General features: G+C 33.4%; 1 protein-coding gene and 1 long non-coding RNA gene across 2 annotated transcripts in view; one reads left to right on the top strand and one right to left on the bottom strand.

The window, feature by feature from the left end:
• The window catches only part of LOC109045556 (potassium/sodium hyperpolarization-activated cyclic nucleotide-gated channel 1-like), a 95,013-nt gene that overhangs the window by 68,708 nt on the left and 8,599 nt on the right, over window positions 1-17,706 (top strand). The window contains exons 5-7 of the mRNA XM_042748534.1: window positions 9,272-9,418; window positions 12,260-12,500; window positions 16,290-16,454. Coding sequence (XP_042604468.1) covers window positions 9,272-9,418; window positions 12,260-12,500; window positions 16,290-16,454 — 553 coding nt within the window. The remainder of the gene's footprint in view (window positions 1-9,271; window positions 9,419-12,259; window positions 12,501-16,289; window positions 16,455-17,706) is intronic.
• The window catches only part of LOC122141342, a 30,097-nt gene continuing 13,012 nt past the window's right edge, over window positions 622-17,706 (bottom strand). Inside the window, exons 2-3 of the long non-coding RNA XR_006157729.1 lie at window positions 14,332-14,468; window positions 622-1,641 (exon numbers count right to left, since the gene is read on the bottom strand). This is a non-coding gene — a long non-coding RNA (uncharacterized LOC122141342). The remainder of the gene's footprint in view (window positions 1,642-14,331; window positions 14,469-17,706) is intronic.

The raw sequence follows: 17,706 nt of genomic DNA, 5'->3' as shown, positions 1-17,706 counted from the left end.
GTCATTTTTGCCATATTTTTATAATAATATTTACCGTACCAAATTAAATAAATTGAGAAATTAGAAAACAGTAGTAGTAATAATAATAATGATAATAATAATAGTAGTAACTGCTGTAATCACTGGTTTTATGAGAGATCTCAAAGATCTCTTTTCTGATTCAGCTCTTGCACAGTCTGACTCATTGCCGAACCTATCTGCTGTTCCATTTGCAAAGACAAGCATAAGAAAGCCAACTAATGGAAGATAACCACGCACCAGCGGCCTTATCTCTCATCAGTCCACTCATCTGTGGCTTTGCAGTAGCAGATCTCTTATGATCAGCAGATCAAACCGGCACATGGATGAGATCACACCCAGAGAGCAGCCACGGCACGGGCTTGCGTGCTGAGAAGAGAGTTCTTTCAAAGTGCAAGATCAAAGAAGATCGGCAGGAGAGTGCTTCAAGGAGAAGTTTCTCTGATGTGAGGTCAACGTTCACCTTATTCACCTGATGTCACTTCTGATAGCAGTATAGAAATAAACACAGCCATTTTTCCTGGCATTTACAGAGCATTCCACAGCAGGAGAGTAAGGCGAGGATCTTCTTCAAAACGGCATAAACAGCTAGAATCCCTGGTCAGATCAGCAGTCCCGTTTTGTAATGCTTTATGAATACATGTTGTTGTGTGATTGGATGCAAAGGTTAAACAAGTGAATTGTTTGTTGGATACTACAAGACATCTAAAGCCAGGTGCACACCTGTTTTTCTGTTCTTCCTTATGATTGTTGCTTGTCAGGTTCTTCTGTGTCCCCGAGCTTGAAATTCAAAGTAGACTGCGACATCAACAGCCTTTTATATGTCAGTTTGTGTGATATATATCTTGGGACTTTGGTCATGACTGACAGTGTTGACTGAGGTGATAATTCACGGCATTGATGTTGTCAGTGTTTTCCTTGAAAAAATAGAAAAAGCGTCTGAAATTTGTTGTTTCTGGGCGAAAAAGGAAAGGTCGTTTTGGTTGTATGATCATGACGTGAGGGGAATGCTAAATAAGGATATTTATATTGCATATTATATTATATGAATAACCCTTAACATGGATTTTTATGCAACATAAATGTTTTATTATTGATATATATATATATATATATATATATATAATATATATATATATATATATATATTCAATGTTGATACAAGAAACTAATTATATATAAACAGTGAATGCATTTGCTGTGCTCCTATTTTTCTGAAATTGCAGCAACATGTGCGACTGACATGCAACAGATGGTTTATTTTGTGTGTTTTTCACTTTAACAGGATCCAAAATATAGATTCGAATTTGCAAAAGGACAGAATAATAAAAGGCATTGTGACCTCAAATCATCTTGCCTATTCTCATCTTCCCTCGTAGCAAATAAGGAGATCTGTATTATCATCCGCTGCGCATGAGCACCACAGTCCATCCTCCCCAACCAGGTGGCTTTGCAATTTGCTGGAACAAAGCACTTTTTGGGTAGTTGTGTTATCTCTTCACTTTGAGGGGCAGCTGCAAGCACCTGAGACGCAGGAGAGATGCAGACAGGCTGGGCGGATTGTTTCTGACATCTAATATAACCCTGCCAGAGCCCAGCACAACTTTAATGTGATGACCGCTTCTGTGAGAAGAAATAGAAAAAAAGAGAGCGTGGTGATAAACAAACCTAATCTTCCCAAAGCATTTCTGTTCCCACGCTGATAATAAACCTGAACATGGATTAGCTTTCTGTGCTTTTGCACGAGATGTAGTGGAGAGGACAAATCTGAACAAGCCTAACACAAAGAAAAGAAACTAAAAGATAATAAAAAGGAAGGAAAGAAGAGGAAAGTAAATGGAAAATAAAAGGTAGTGAAAAGGAGAGGAAAACCTTAGGAAAATGAATAGGACAGAACAGGAAAGGGAAAATGTAGGAAGGTAGGGAGGAAGGACAGAAAGCAAGCTGGAAGATGAAGGGAAACTGAAAATGAAAAAGGCACAAAAAAGGAAAAAGAAGGGACAGGAAATGGAAAGTACAATGACAAGAAGAGGAAGAGGAAGAGACAGAACAGGAAAGAAGGAAGGTAGGTAGTAAGGAAGGAAGGAAGGAAGGAAGGGAAACAATAGAAAAGGAAAAGTAATAGAAAGAGTGTTAAAAAAGCAAAGAGGGGCAGGAAATAATAACACAAGGTAATTGAAATGACAGGATAAGGGAAACGCCAAGACAAAAGGAAAAGGGAAGGATAAGGAGAAAAGAAGGGAAGAGGGAAAGAGAGAAATGAATAGTGCAATGGAATGAAAGGGACAGGAAAAAAGAAAACTAGACAGTAAATGGAAAAAAATCTAAAAAGGAAAAACACAACAGGAAGGGGAAATGGAATGAAGGAAGGACGACTGAAAGATGAAAGTGATGGAAATGTGAAACTGAAACTGAAAGATCACAGTTTGAAAATAGGGATGCATGATAAATATCGGCATGATATTAATGCGCATCTCGTCAGTAAAGCCGGTTCTGTAATCAACGTGAAAGCACGCACATGTAGAGATTTACCGCTGATTACTGAACCAGCTTTACTGATGAGATGCGTATTAATATCATGCCGATATTTACTGTGCATCCCTATTTGAAAATGAACAATATGAATGGGACAAGAAAAGGATAAGGTGGCAGAACAAAAGGGAAGGGAAGGGAAGGGAAGGGAAGGGAAGGGAAGGGAAGGGAAGGGAAGGGAAGGGAAGGGAAGGGAAGGGAAGGGAAGGGAAGGGAAGGGAAGGGAAGGGAAGGGAAGGGAAGGGAAGGGAAGGGAAGGGAAGGGAAGGGAAGGGAAGGGAAGGGAAGGGAAGGGAAGGGGGGACAGGGAATAAAAAGGAAAGATAAAAGGGAAGGAAGGAAGGAAGGAAGATGAAAATAAATTGGAAAAAACATGAAAGGAGAAAAGAGGGGACAGGAAAGATGGGCAAGAAAATAAAAAGGGGGGCAGGGAAGAAAAGAAGGAAGGAAAGCAGAAAGAATGAAAATGATTGTGCAAAAAATGTCAAATTCAGGAAAATTGGCACAAATAGACTGGTAAATCATGTGTCAATGGCCTTTTTTAAAGTGGATATATAAACATGCTGCTGACACTGAAAGGACGCCAGCTGTCATTCACACAGACGGCTGAAACATTTTAGCATTACCTCAGTGGGAATCATGAAGTCCATGTAAGCAAGCTTTATGAAATCCCCTCAGGATGAAGTGAGTTTATCTGCTCTGGCAGTACCAATGATGTTTGTGCTTTAAGCCACATGCCCAAAACAGCTTGACTTCTCTGTGGCATCTCACCACCTCAGGACTGCTCCTTTAAAAGCCTCTGCACTTCCCAAACCACCAACTAAAAAGTTTCCTTTCTTTGTGATTTCAGAGTAAATCAACGCACTGCAAACACAAACAGGCCTTATCATCCTCTGACAGACACACTGTAATCAATGTAGAACAAGAAGTGACATCGTTTTTTGTTTTCACCCTCATTTTCGTTGCTACCCGCCATCTTACCTCAGCGTCACTGGCCTGCAGTGTGCAAGACGATGTTTATTCACAGGTGCTGTCGTCACCAGGCTGTGACAATCCGTTAAACAGGCTGATCCCCTGATTCCGCTTCCTGAATGTGTGTGTGTGTGTGTGTCTATGTAAGCAGACCTTGATTAAAATGGATGAGATTCTGGAGTTTTTGGCCTCCAGCTCGTGTTTTTCCAAAGTTTCAATATGTGTTTGTGTAAGGATAGGGTGGCCATCTGTCCAGTTTAGGCATTTTTTTAAAAATGCTATTTCCAACTACCTGCACAACCTCAAGTTGGATGCTCATCTGTCCTCCCATTACAGTCATCACTATTTTATACTTTATCCAATGGTATATAATTACTAAATGAATAGATTTAAACATGGGCTAAGTTTTAACTAATAGTTTTAACTAAGTTTTAACTAATAACTAAACATGGGCTAAGTTTTAACTAATAATGTAGTGACCTACATTTTAGACAATATTGACTCCAAAATAGTTCCAAACAGTCACAGCAGAAAATCTGTGGTTCTAATCAACAGTTTTTTTGTGTGGTTTGAGTGTTTCAACGTTTTTAACAAATCATCAGTAGCTTTAGATTATTTGTGTTAAACTTTTGTGGTATTTTTTAAATGTAAATAAAAAAAAAATTGTCGCAAAATTACAGCATTTCCATTAACTGATGTTATACGACTAAAATGTAATTTTTCCTTTCATGATAAGTCATGATAATGTTGGTAGGTTTACGTATATCGCAGCCGCCACACTAGGCATGGTTTTCAATGAAAGGATACGTAGGCGTGTATTTTTTGCGAAGCAGCATGGAGAGCAACTTCTGGGATGCTTCTGAAATATAACAAGGTGCAGCTTTTGTGATATTTTATAAAAATGTAGATAAAAACTATTGCAAAATGACACAATTTTCATTAACCAATGTTATATTAATAAAACTTTTTTTTTTTCCTTTCGCAATAAGTCATTGTAAAACATATTTTTATATTTATATATATATCACAAAAAAACCCACAAAACACAAAAAAAAAGTTTTTATGCTCGTATTAGGTGGTTTTTCAGGCAATTCGAAAAAAGGAATATTTTGGGCTATATTATACCGCTTATTTACACGGCACACGTCTACGGCAGATTATGACTCTGACTCGGCACCCAGAGCCGATTGCGGCCACTCTAGTCACTGCTTGTGTTTAAACCAGTTGCAGCACGTTTTAGAAGCGTCCCAGAAGCAACTCTCCATGATGCTTCACTAAAGATACATGCATGCATCTCTTTCGATTAAAAAAATGATAACTTCTGCTGTAGCTGCAACATACATAAACCTACTTATATCCGTCGGCATGACTTTTTGATTTTGCCTGACCTCATTTGATTGTTGACAGCCCTGCAATAGTCCTATCTTTCTACTGTAATTGCATTTATTGAATAATTAAAAATAAATAAATAAATGTAAGGGGACATATACATTTAAAAGGGTTAGTAGAGTTCCCTTAATAGAAAGGCTAAAATGCCACAGGACATTGATTTAATATGATCCCCCAATGGAAAATTTTTGAAAATGTTTCTGTCATTGCTTATACAGGTTTGGGATTATTTAAGTTTCTATCCCTTCCTTACTGTATCTTAAAAAGTGTCCTCCTTTTTGGTGTTATAAAAATGGCCAACCATGTAAGAGTCTTCCTCCTGGTAAGCTACTGTCCAAGCTTTTTAACTAGCTTTAAAAATGTACACTACGGAGGATTTCTCATGCACACTAGTCTAGAGTATATGTGTGTGAAAATAAACACAGTGACAGTGTCTCAGAAAGGAAGCCCATATCAGACCTTTGCTTTTGCCCTGATGCCCAATGACTCACTGTATCTCTACAAGAAGCTGATGGCACTCGCATCGCCACCGACTGACTGACCACAGGTCACTCTTACTCATATTATGAATATTCAGCACTCTCTCTGACTCGTCCAGATTAGAAACATAATATGGGGAATTCACTAGGAATTAATTGTGCCCGCACTGTTTATTTGCATTGTTTTAGCATTCAATTCCATTACCTGAATTATGCAAATTATGGCACAGCGTTAACTAGTCCAGCCAAATAATCTGGGCCCTCATTTATCAACAGTGCATATGCACAGTTATTGAACTGAACTGCACCAACACTGAACTGACTGGAGCTCAATAGTGGATGGATTTGGATCTCTGTTGTCCAAAGCATTATTGAATTAAAGGTGACTTCACTGTATAAGACTTACACTGCAAAACTATTTTAGCAATTGGTTAAAATGGATTACAAGTGTCTGGTAAGGACAAATTCATGTTTTGGCACTGAAAATACCACTGTTAGTGATTTCACCCTGCTGTGTACTAGCACTCCAGTCTTACTATCCTCAGGGACGTATTCTAAAATCAGCATGGTCAAGCTAAAGCAGTCTGTACCATCTTAGTGTCCCACAGCCTGAAGACATTATATTCTCAAGGCCTCTGTCTAAGAGACAAGAATAAAGACTTCCTGTCGGGACTGTAAGTAGCCGTGGGTCTAGCTGTCTCCCCACCGCAGATGCAGCAGAGAGAGACGGGGAGGTTTTGGAACATTAGTCTAATTGCTTGGTGCTTGAATTGTCCTTTAAAGCTGTTTCACCCACACTGATGAAGGATCACATAGTCTTCTGTTCTGTCCTGTTTCTGTCCTGTTTCTGTGCTGCTGCATTTCCCACTCACTGCCATCATATAAAACACATACTGTTTCTCATGTAAAACAATCTGATTATGGAAATAAACATTAAGTGTTGTATCCTACATGTTTAGAGTACTTACGGGCACCAACTTAGGAATAAGCATGTTGTTTTTGCAACTGTGCTGTTCAAATTTCTAAGAAAATGAATTGTTATCATCGGCTAAAATGAACAACACTGCTTTTCTTACATTTTCCATCCGTGAAAGGGATACTACATTTGTCAGATCAAGCACTGCTAATTTGTACTGCAATGCAATGCATTCAATCTAACCTTCTATATCAAATGTAATGAACTGAAATCAATGATTTTTAACATCAACTTTTGGCAGTTTGATCATGGAGATGATTTTACCTAAATTGAGATAAAAAAAAAAAAAAAGTTTTTATTTATTTTTGTTGATGTTGTTGTTGAGAAAATATACTACTATTATCAAAAGTTGTAAGATTTATTTATTTATTATTATTATTATTTATTTATTTATTTAGAACTTTACACTTTTATTCAGCATGGATGCATTAAATTGATAAAAAAAATTTTTATTGAAGACATTGTTAATACGGTACAAATTAACAGTATTAATTAACAGTAAAGACCTTTAAAATTTTACAGAATAATTCTATTTCAAATGCTGTTCTATTAAACTTTCTAGTCATCAATAATAATAATTATAATACAATTTTAATTATATTAATATTGATATAATTTTCATATTTTCTTATAAACAATTATTTCATTTTAGATTAGATTAATATAAAATTAAAATATTGATATTTCATTTAATATTATATTAAGTGTAAGATACATCATGCAGATGCACTGGGACACATCATCAGTGATTTATTTGTTTTTACGTTTCAGCAGCACAACTGTTTTCAACATTAATAAAAAATGTTACTTGAGCAGCAAATCAGCTTATTAGAATGATTTCTGAAGGATCATGTGACACTGAAGACTCTTGACAAATTCGCTCTGCATCACAGGAATAAATTACATTTTATAATATATAAAAATAGTAAACAGTGGTTTTAAATTGTAATAATATTTCAAAATGTTAGTTTTACTATCATTTTATAAAACCTCAACATGCTTCTTTTTACAAATGGAGAGTATGGCATGTACTGTACTGCATAGTATGTCAAAATTATCTTATTAAAGCAAGGAAAATCATAATACAGCCAGTTTGAATTTGTGAAACAGATTCTTTAATCAATCTAAAAAGTACACTAATAGAAAATAGATAAAACAGCTCGTACAGAAATAGAGTTCATATATCTAACAGCATTTATTGATTAATCATGAACAGAAGAGCTGATATGGATATGTAAGTCAATCAATGTAGAAGTTTAAAATAGATTGCTCTGGGACAGATATAGACTGTCTTGGTATAATTTCCTGTGACGATGTGGAGTGGGCTGTCTGCGTAGCTACAGAAAGCATACCAAATTGAATTTATGTGTAACCAGAGATAGGTAACAGGGAGCAGGTGCTGGATTAGACATTCCTGCTCTGATGTCATCAGCTGAGTTGGCAGACAGGAAGTGTTCATCCGCACGCACCACCTGCCCACAGACAATGACCCAGCACAATTCCCTGTGTGCTTGTGGATGTGTTTACACAGGGTTCATCTGAAAGGTTCATCACTAAATCATGCATGAATTAAAAAGATCATTTCATCAAACGCCTACACTGAGGGGCATTTCATTGCTCAAGGCTGCTCTTTCATAGCTCAGGTAAATGTTCTGAGTTTTGTTTCATTTAAGGAGCAATTCCTTTGGGGACATAAAAATAGAAACAGCTGAGAAAATAATAGCAAAGATACTGTATTTCTATCTTGGATGAATTTGATGAAAAGTAAGTATCAAAATCTCTGACTTTTGATTGGAGACTTTGATTTCCAAATAAAAAGAACAACAAAATACAAATTTAAACCATTTCTAGTTCACAAACTTTTCTAAATTGCATTTAGTAATTAAATACACCTGTACTACCCTTCAAATGTGTAAAAAAAATACAAAAATAAAAAATACAGAAAAATACTAATATTAAATAGTAAATATTATTACTAATTAAAATAACTTTCTATTTGAATATATTTTAACATTTTATTTATTCCTGTGATGCGAAGCTGATTTTTTTTCTGCATCATTACCACAGTTTTCAGTGTCACATAATCCTTCAGAAATCATTCTAATTATGTTGATATTCATATATTTTAATATGTTGCTGTTCAAGAAACATTTATTATTATTATTATTGTTGTTATTATTATTATTATATCAGTGTTGAAAACAGTTGTGCTATTTATTTATTTATTTATTTATTTATTTATGTAATTGTGGAAAATGTAATTAGGATTATTTGATGAATGGAAATTTTCATTTATTTATTTAAAAGAACAGCATTTATTTAAAATAGAAATATTTTGCATGAATGTATCTTATTATTATATTCTTATCACTGTCATTTTTTATCAATTTAATATGTCCTTGTTGAATAATTAAAAAATGATGATGATTATACATTATTATACATTATTGTAGTATTATTAGAATCAAAATAATAAACAACAATAATAAAGATAATATTTTCAGAATTTTCAGCAAGTAAATTGTCAAGAAAGTGTTTTTGTATTTATTGGTACATTTTTTTATTTTTTTATTTTTTTTTAAGAAGCAGGAGACTAACTCCCGTGGTGTGCAATGTTGTGACTGAGGTCAAAACACCCAGTCCTGTCAAATGTAATCAATGAAATATAAATAGCTGATGTTGCATATTCTGCTCAAAATTGCACCAGACTCATCATAATGTAAAATCTGACAAGAAACAACTGTAAAGAACAGAAAAAGACAAGCCTTAAGCAAAAGTCTCCATTTGCCCTCCATTTAATTAAATTGCGATCTAGGAGAACCAACTGTGATGTTATTCCCTACTAGTCTTTCTTGCTTGCATCAGTTCCAGCTTTTTTTTATTCTTAATTTTTTTTCTCTTACAGTACAAGCAAGTGGAGCAGTACATGTCCTTCCACAAGCTGCCGGCTGACATGCGGCAGAAAATCCACGATTACTATGAACATCGCTACCAGGGAAAGATCTTCGATGAGGACAGCATCCTTAACGAGCTCAACGACCCGCTCAAAGAGGTGAGACACAAATAACTCATAGTAGTGCTGACCCAGGGTCAGAGCTTATACGGCCACGGGTACATTTCAACCTAAGCATATCAGAAAATAAGTGCTGATCTCGGATAATCTCCCTGTCTGGATGCATAATCGCTTTCATTTGGATGTGAAAGGAAACATCTTATCTAAGATCTTCACTACTTTGCTATTATTTCAATGCCACGTACAGTTCTTTAAGCCCTAGTAATGGCTTATGGCAGATTTACTCATCTGTCACAGTAACGCTGTATCAGGTTATTGGTAGTTTATATTAGACTGAGTTATAAAAATCTGATATCAGTCCCCCAACAGCCACAGCTGACAGCTGTCAGAACACACAGATGTTCTTATAGAAAAATTAAGACTTTTAAATTGTTATGATGTCATAAGGAAGATTAACATCTACTGAATATCTGATTGAATATAATGAAATATATTTTTAAAATAACATATGATAGCTTTATATGTTATTTTAATAGTAAGTAATGATTTCCCTACCAACATTACATTAAAACTAAGTCTAAGAATTAAATGCCATGAATACAACTCAAAACACCCAGCATGTTGAGTTAAATATATGAAAGTAAGCCATTAAAATGAAATCAATATGAAATGAGTGCAATGCTTAATGCTGTAAAAAAAGACAACAATTCATATATACATAATGAATTACATATTAACTACTGTTAATAAATAAATAAATAAATAAAATTCTAGGTTGTTTTGCATAATATTACAAATGTGTTTTTCATAATATGTATAATATTAAGCATACAAATAAATGATACCTTTCTTGTTTTGCATAACATTAAAACATTGTCTTGAATATAAAATTAAGAAATATTGTGATTAAAAATGTCATTTTAATAAATAAGTATTGGGATATATATTCAAACAAAAATATTGCACCCTTCTAAGGGTGTTTTGCAATAATAAAAATTTTGTCTTAAAGGCCTTAATTGTCTAAAAAATTGTGATTAAAAGTGTCATTTTTTAAAATAAATATTGAGATACATCTTCAATATTGTCAGAAGGCGGCAACATAAATAAATAAATGAATAAATGGATAAATATTTTTCTTCACAATTTCTAAATAAATAAATAAATAATAGTTGAAAAAAAATGCTGCATAGTTGAAATCCACTATACAATAAAAATGAAAAGGTCAAGCACATTGCATTGTGGGATACAGTACCCAACACAATGTGCTCTATTGTACAGTATATACTGCACATTTTGGTTAATATTAAAAAGGTCATCCAGATATTCTTCAAGTACAAAAAATTAGCATGCAGTAGACATGTGTGCATTGGAAATGTATCAAGATTACCAAGAATGCAGCACTCGTTTCATCGTGATTGAGCAGACAGAGTGAGTGTCTATTATGACACAGCAAAAATGAGAGATAACACTGACAGCTGGCTTCATCCCCAAAAAACCTTTAACTCCTGGCAGCACCTCCCTCCCTCCCTCTCTCCTCCATCTCTCTCTTTCCCTCGGTTGGTCAGGGCTGCTATTTTTACATGCACCGCCTTGTGACAAACCAGCTTTAAATAGATAAAGTCTCCAGCTTGTCTCCCTTGTGGAGGTAAAGGGTTGGACGTGGCCATCAAACTCATTATTCCTCCTGTGTGATTGCGGTCAGAACCTTCCTGACGCTTTTCTGACTACGCCACTTTTAAAGCTCAGTGCAAATGTATTCTTCACAACAAACAAACAACAAAAAAAAAAAACATCCACCACACCAGCATCGAGAAAACAAAAAATGAACATAATATTAATCACACCATGCCATCAGTTAATGGCTGAAGTGAGCTTGACACTGACTGTATGGGCACCAGAAAATAAGCTCACTGCAATGCAGTGGGAAGACAGTCTATAGAGGCTGGTGATTGTCGCAGAGGAGCACTAAGCAAAAAAAAAAAAAAAAAAAAAAAAAACACACCTTAAAAATCTATATTATAAAAACACATTTACACATCCCATACCCACAAAAAAAAATATAAAAAACACACAAAACATATTTTTTTTCTGATTATTTAAAAAAAAATAAACAACATTGTGATTATATATAATTAAAGACATAAACACTGAGATACATATCAAATATTGTCAGAAGGCAAAAACATTAAGACACTTTTTAATTATTTGTTTATATTCAGAAAATTGTGAATATGAAATTAAGCAACAGTGTGATAAAAAAACCCTTCCTATCATTTCAGATATAAATATTGAGATACATATCAAATATTATCAGAAATTTAAATCATTTTAAATATATTAAATGTTTTACTTTTTTACATTTATATTTAGCTGTTGATTTAATATTGAAAAACATTTAGATAAATAAATAAATGTTTTGTTTTTGTTAATATTACATCTTTATATTACTTTTTTTTTTTTTAAATGCTATCTTAAATGCGATTTATTTATTTATTTATTTATTTCCTATTCTATGTGTATAAAGAATATGTATTCTTTCCTTTTTGTTCCACTGGAAATTGTGAATGCAAAATTAAGCAAAAAAATTATTTGTGATAAAAAACTTAAAATTAATTAAAAATTTAAATTAAAATGATCAATAATAATAATAATAATAATAATAATAAATTGTTTACACAATTTCAGTTATAGATAATACATACATATCAAATATTTTTTAAATATAAAAAAATAAAATGTTTATATTACACATTTTAGATTGTTCTACAAAAACACAAAACATCACAAATACCGTTATCCTGTAAAACATAAATGCATTTTTCTTTCTTTACTGTTTGATGTTTGTTGATCGTTTTAGTTTTTCCTTGTTTTGTCCAACAGGAAATTGTGAACTTTAACTGTCGTAAGCTGGTGGCCACCATGCCGCTGTTTGCAAATGCAGACCCTAACTTTGTGACGGGAATGCTGAGTAAGCTAAAGTTCGAGGTCTTCCAGCCTAACGATTACATCATTCGGGAGGGGACCGTGGGTAAAAAGATGTACTTCATTCAGCATGGAGTGGCCAGCGTCATCACCAAATTCAGCAAAGAGCTGAAACTCACCGACGGATCCTACTTTGGAGGTCAGTTCAAAACTCAGATTGTTTCCTCTGTTTCAATCAGATTCATTCATGGTTTAAAGCACAATTACAGCACAATCAAATAAAAATACAAACATTAACCCTAACCAGAGCAATGCTGCAAGTACATCATTTCGTACTGATGGACCAAAATCAAACTGACATGTACAGTACAAACCACAAGCTTTTAACTCTGAGAACAGCCACACAATGTTTTATAATTCAGAGATTATGTCACGACCTTGATGTCACATGTTCTTCAGTGTTACCCAAGCTGCAAGATTGTGGGAACAAAAATTTAAATTAAATATATTTTTCCTCACGATTCATGAAGGTTGTGCCTGCTCTAGCATGGGTGCACTGCGATGCCAGCCACCTGCTCCAGTGGAAAACCATCTGCTACTGGTATTTTGGCCCGTAACAGGAATGCTGCAGGCATGTGTGCGTTTGTACACGGGGGCGAACGTGTGTCAAAGCTGCTGGCAGTGTCAGGAAATCTCTTCCTCCTCACTGCCTTATAAAATAAACACAAATACACATTGACCCTTGAACTTAAATTAAATCAAAACAACACAAAAGCATGCAGGACAACCCAATTTACACACTTGTTAATGGGTAGCATTAAGTCAAACTGCATTCAGTGTAGTTTTTTGACCGCCATGCAATTTTCAGTGACCAAAACCAAAGCTGACACTAAAAAATTCTGAAAAAAGTGGTTATTATTTATTGACTGATTAAAAATAGCTGAATAGCGATATACAGCTATCAGCGATTAATAAAAAAAAAAAATTAAAATTCTAGCTAAATCCTAAATACTATTTATTTTAGTTAATTATAATATTTATAATAAAACAATTCATTATGAATGATAACAATGATGACTATTATTATGTTGTTGTTATGATTATTATCATCATTATTGTTATAAATAATTAATAATAATTGAAAGGCTTATTTTTAATACAATTAATGCATTTATTGTTGTTGTTGTTATAGTTTAATAATAATGAATACAGAAAAAAAAATCATTATTATAATAATGATGACTTTTGGAATGATCTGAAATCTTTGCACTGATTCTAGCATCTTAAAACACATGCTGTGGTTTAATTTTAATAATAATAATAATAATAATAATAATAATAATAATAATAATAATAATAATAATAATAATAATAAATAATAATAGTTATTGTTAATACTAATACTAATAATAATAATAATAATAATAATAATAATAAATAATAGTTATTATTATTATTATTATTATTATTATTATTATTATTATTATTATTATTATTATTATTATTATTATTATTTTACATGCAGTGATTCAAAGCAGCCATGTAAGTAAACTAAAGTTCTGGCAGTGTGTCGTGAGGTGAGGGACAGTTAAGGTGAAGCGCTGATCACGATAAATCAGGCAAAACCCGTCCGTTAGCTCACAGCTGGGTTACGTGCCAAACCGACGGGCCTCCAAGGCTATGAGGTCAAGTGTCATTTCCATTTGCAGAGGCCCGAGAGGAGGGCTGGTTGATTGGACGCTCTTTTGTCAGGGTGAGAGAGACACCTTCACACATTTGCTAGCTTAGGCGCTAACTCGTTCAGGCACTCATCCACTGCTGGCAGCCGGCCACAGACGTGCAAAGTAAGACAATTACTACCGAAATCTGAAATTTCATGACGTTTCATCATGCTTTCAGACTCTCTCCATCTCTCTTGACTATTCTGTCGCTGTTATTGGGTTGTGAAAATGTGCATTATGGTGACATTTGAGCCTAATAAACCAATCAGAAATAGAACAGCAATCGCAAAGTACTTTTGCCATCCTCACCTTTATACTGCACCGCATGATGCAAGAGAGATGGCACTTTTCCATTAAAAAACTCCAGCACCTTGTTCCCAATCCCAGCTGGAGAGTGTTGTTAGCATGTCCCATGGGCTACACATACTTTTTCCACAGCATTTGTCCTGTCCAGGACAAAATGTCAAGGGTATCATCTCTAGACTCTGTAAATAATGCTACAAATTTGTCATTTTGAAGCACAGGATGATCAGTCCTACATTTACAGCAAATATATTCACAAAATCAGTAGTCATACAGTATGTTATTTACTCCAGCTTACAGACATTACATATAAGAATATATACCCATGCACACCTCAAGGTGAAAGACAGGACCATTTGTTCTTCTCTAAGCATTAAGGACTTTTCTTCCCAAGATTAAACCAAATTGTGGACAAGATTAAACTGTCATTGATGACTCTGGTTCATTGACAACAAGGTTCATTACAAATCTCTCTGTGAGATACTTTGAGTATGTACTTTGTTCAATGATACACTTACTTCTGAACCATTGATGGGGCACAGTTTCAGGTATTTGGGTAAAAATAAAATGCTTCTTTTCAAAATATTTACATTAATAATAATAATAATAATAATAATAAACACTACACAATAATTTATTATTATTATTATTATTATTATTATTATTATGTTGTTGTTTTAAATAATACATATAATTATAAATAAAATGTTATTGTTATACAAATAAAGCAAACATATTAATAAAACACAAACAAAAAAGTAAATCAATTGAACAAATAAATGTAAAAAGTATTATTATTATTATTATTTTAAATAATACAAATACTTATAAATACAATTTTATTTTTATTATACAAATAAAGTAATTGTATCTATATTACAAAAATACAAACAAAAGAAACAATCAACTTAGCAAATTATTTATTAATATCATTATTATCAATAGTAATAATAATAATAGTTGTTGTTGTTGTGGTGGTGGTGGTTTCTTTGTATAATAATATAAATAACATTTTTTGTTTTAAAAGAACTATTAATCAATATGATTATTCATATTAGTAGTAGTGCTGTCGAATGATTAATCGTGATTAATCACATCCAAAATAAAAAAATTTGTTTACATAATATATATGTGTATACTGTGTATATTTATTTATACAGTACAGTATACATTTTGAAAATATTCCCATGTATATATTTATATTCATATAACTGATATTATATACAAATAATTTGAATGTATAAACATATATTTTTCTTAAATATATACATGCATGTGTGTGTATTTATATAAAAATAATAAATATACACAGTACAAACAAATATATTATGTAAACAAAAACTTTTATTTTGGATGCGATTAATCACAATTAATCATTTGACAGCACTAATTAGTAGTGGTATTACTATTAGTAGTAGTAGTAATAATAATAATAATAATAATAATAATAATAATAATAATAATAATAGGCCTATACAAATAAATTTTTTTATAATCCAAACAATTAAACTACTACTTGAATTATTATTATTATTATTTTTATTATTTCATATATGTGATACGAACAAATACTTCATAATACACTAGTATAGTGTAGCATAGCATAGTCAGTCCAAACTTTTTTCTTAATTATAAAAATATATGTTCTTGGAAAGCTCACCAACCAAGCCACACAAAAAACCCCTCCAAAAACCCAAAAAAATAATTAATTTCAATTTCACACACCCCCCACAAATAAATTTTTTCCAAAAAAAAAAACAAAAAAGCGATAACTAATATTAATATATTAAAATCAAATAATAACATATTAAACCAGATATGTCACGTGAATTCACACCCTCATGCTATGTTTATACGCTAATCATTTTCAGCTAGCCTTGAAGATGCTCTCCGGCCTCCTTCTCCAACGAGTGACCTCCATTATATAAAACATGTAATATCTTCAATTCATCTGTTCCCCACAGAGATCTGCCTGTTGACGAAAGGTCGTCGTACAGCTAGCGTCCGCGCTGATACCTACTGCCGACTTTTCTCACTGTCCGTGGACCATTTCAACGAAGTCTTGGAGGAATATCCCATGATGCGCCGTGCTTTCGAAACCGTGGCCATCGACCGCTTGGACCGCATCGGTAAGACCAGAAACCCAACCTTCGCCTTCTCTTCTAGTCTAATGCCTGAACCTCTTGTGTGTTTATTGCGCATTTGTCATGTCCTTCATCGCACCTCAACCATCTACCATTGTGTTGCATGACGTGTCTATATATGCTACCTTATTTTCTCTATTTTTTTCTTTCTCCAAATGTTTCGTATGAATTATAGCCATTATAAATCGTTAGAACTAACTGTAAATGTTAGCGTTAAGTAATTGTTAATCTGTCGGTAAGCGACAGTGCATGTAGCCGTTCTGCCCGGGGCTGGTCGCCCTGCTGGTTTTGGTTTAATGTCATCCCCAAATGGACGCATGGAGGGTGGACAGAGGCAAACCCTCACCAGCATGAGCCTCCGTTCCACTCCCCCACCTCGCACACCTGGGTATGAGCACCACCCCGTCCTCCCTTGACCCCTAGCCGCAGCAGTGCGCCCCCTAGAGGGGGTTTGAGCTGGTGCACTAAAGGGCAAGGGCTGAAATAATTACCTATCAATTAGAACCAGTTCTTCACATGTTAGTATAGTCCCTGGTCGTTTAAAGCGCTTAATTTATTATATTTATTTACTTTTTTTTCCCAAAACAAAGAAATAGTTTTTAAAACATTATAACAGGCTTTTCAATTTAGTTTAATTCAATGCTAACACTCATGTATAATTTTATAAGGATCCATTTGTAACATTAGTTAGTAGATTGGGAACCATGATCTAACATCGAATAGTACAGCATTTATTAATCTTTGTTAAATTTTTATTTAGAAACAATTTTCACTCTTTGTACGGTTTGTAAATTTCACAATTATTTTACAAAGAAACACACCGAATTAAACATGAAATTTTGAAGTAGAAAGACTGAAAATGTATTTTAAAAACATACTACAATATCCAATATTTTACTTATTTCACATAAAATGTTTTTGAATTTTATGAATTTATATAAATAATATATAATAATTTATATAAATTTGAACCCAACATGCTAGCAATGGCATGTTTATGAATTAACATTAATTAATTAACAAATGTTTTGGGGGGGGGGGGGGGGGGGAGTTCAAGATACCTAATGTATTAACTAGAATTTATTTGAACAACTCTGTTCACAAAACATATTGTTCCAAAGCAGCATTTAAAGTTTATTATCCAATTGTGTTGTTTTTTGGAGTTTATTTGTGCAGAATTTGCATGAGTCACCTCAACATTCATTAAATGATAGCATTAACATCTGAAATATCACAT

This window comes from Cyprinus carpio, chromosome B21, assembly GCF_018340385.1.
Source record: "Cyprinus carpio isolate SPL01 chromosome B21, ASM1834038v1, whole genome shotgun sequence".
NCBI lineage: Eukaryota > Metazoa > Chordata > Actinopteri > Cypriniformes > Cyprinidae > Cyprinus > Cyprinus carpio.
The sequence above is the reverse complement of the archived record's forward strand: the minus strand, read 5'-3'. Positions and strand labels throughout refer to the sequence as shown.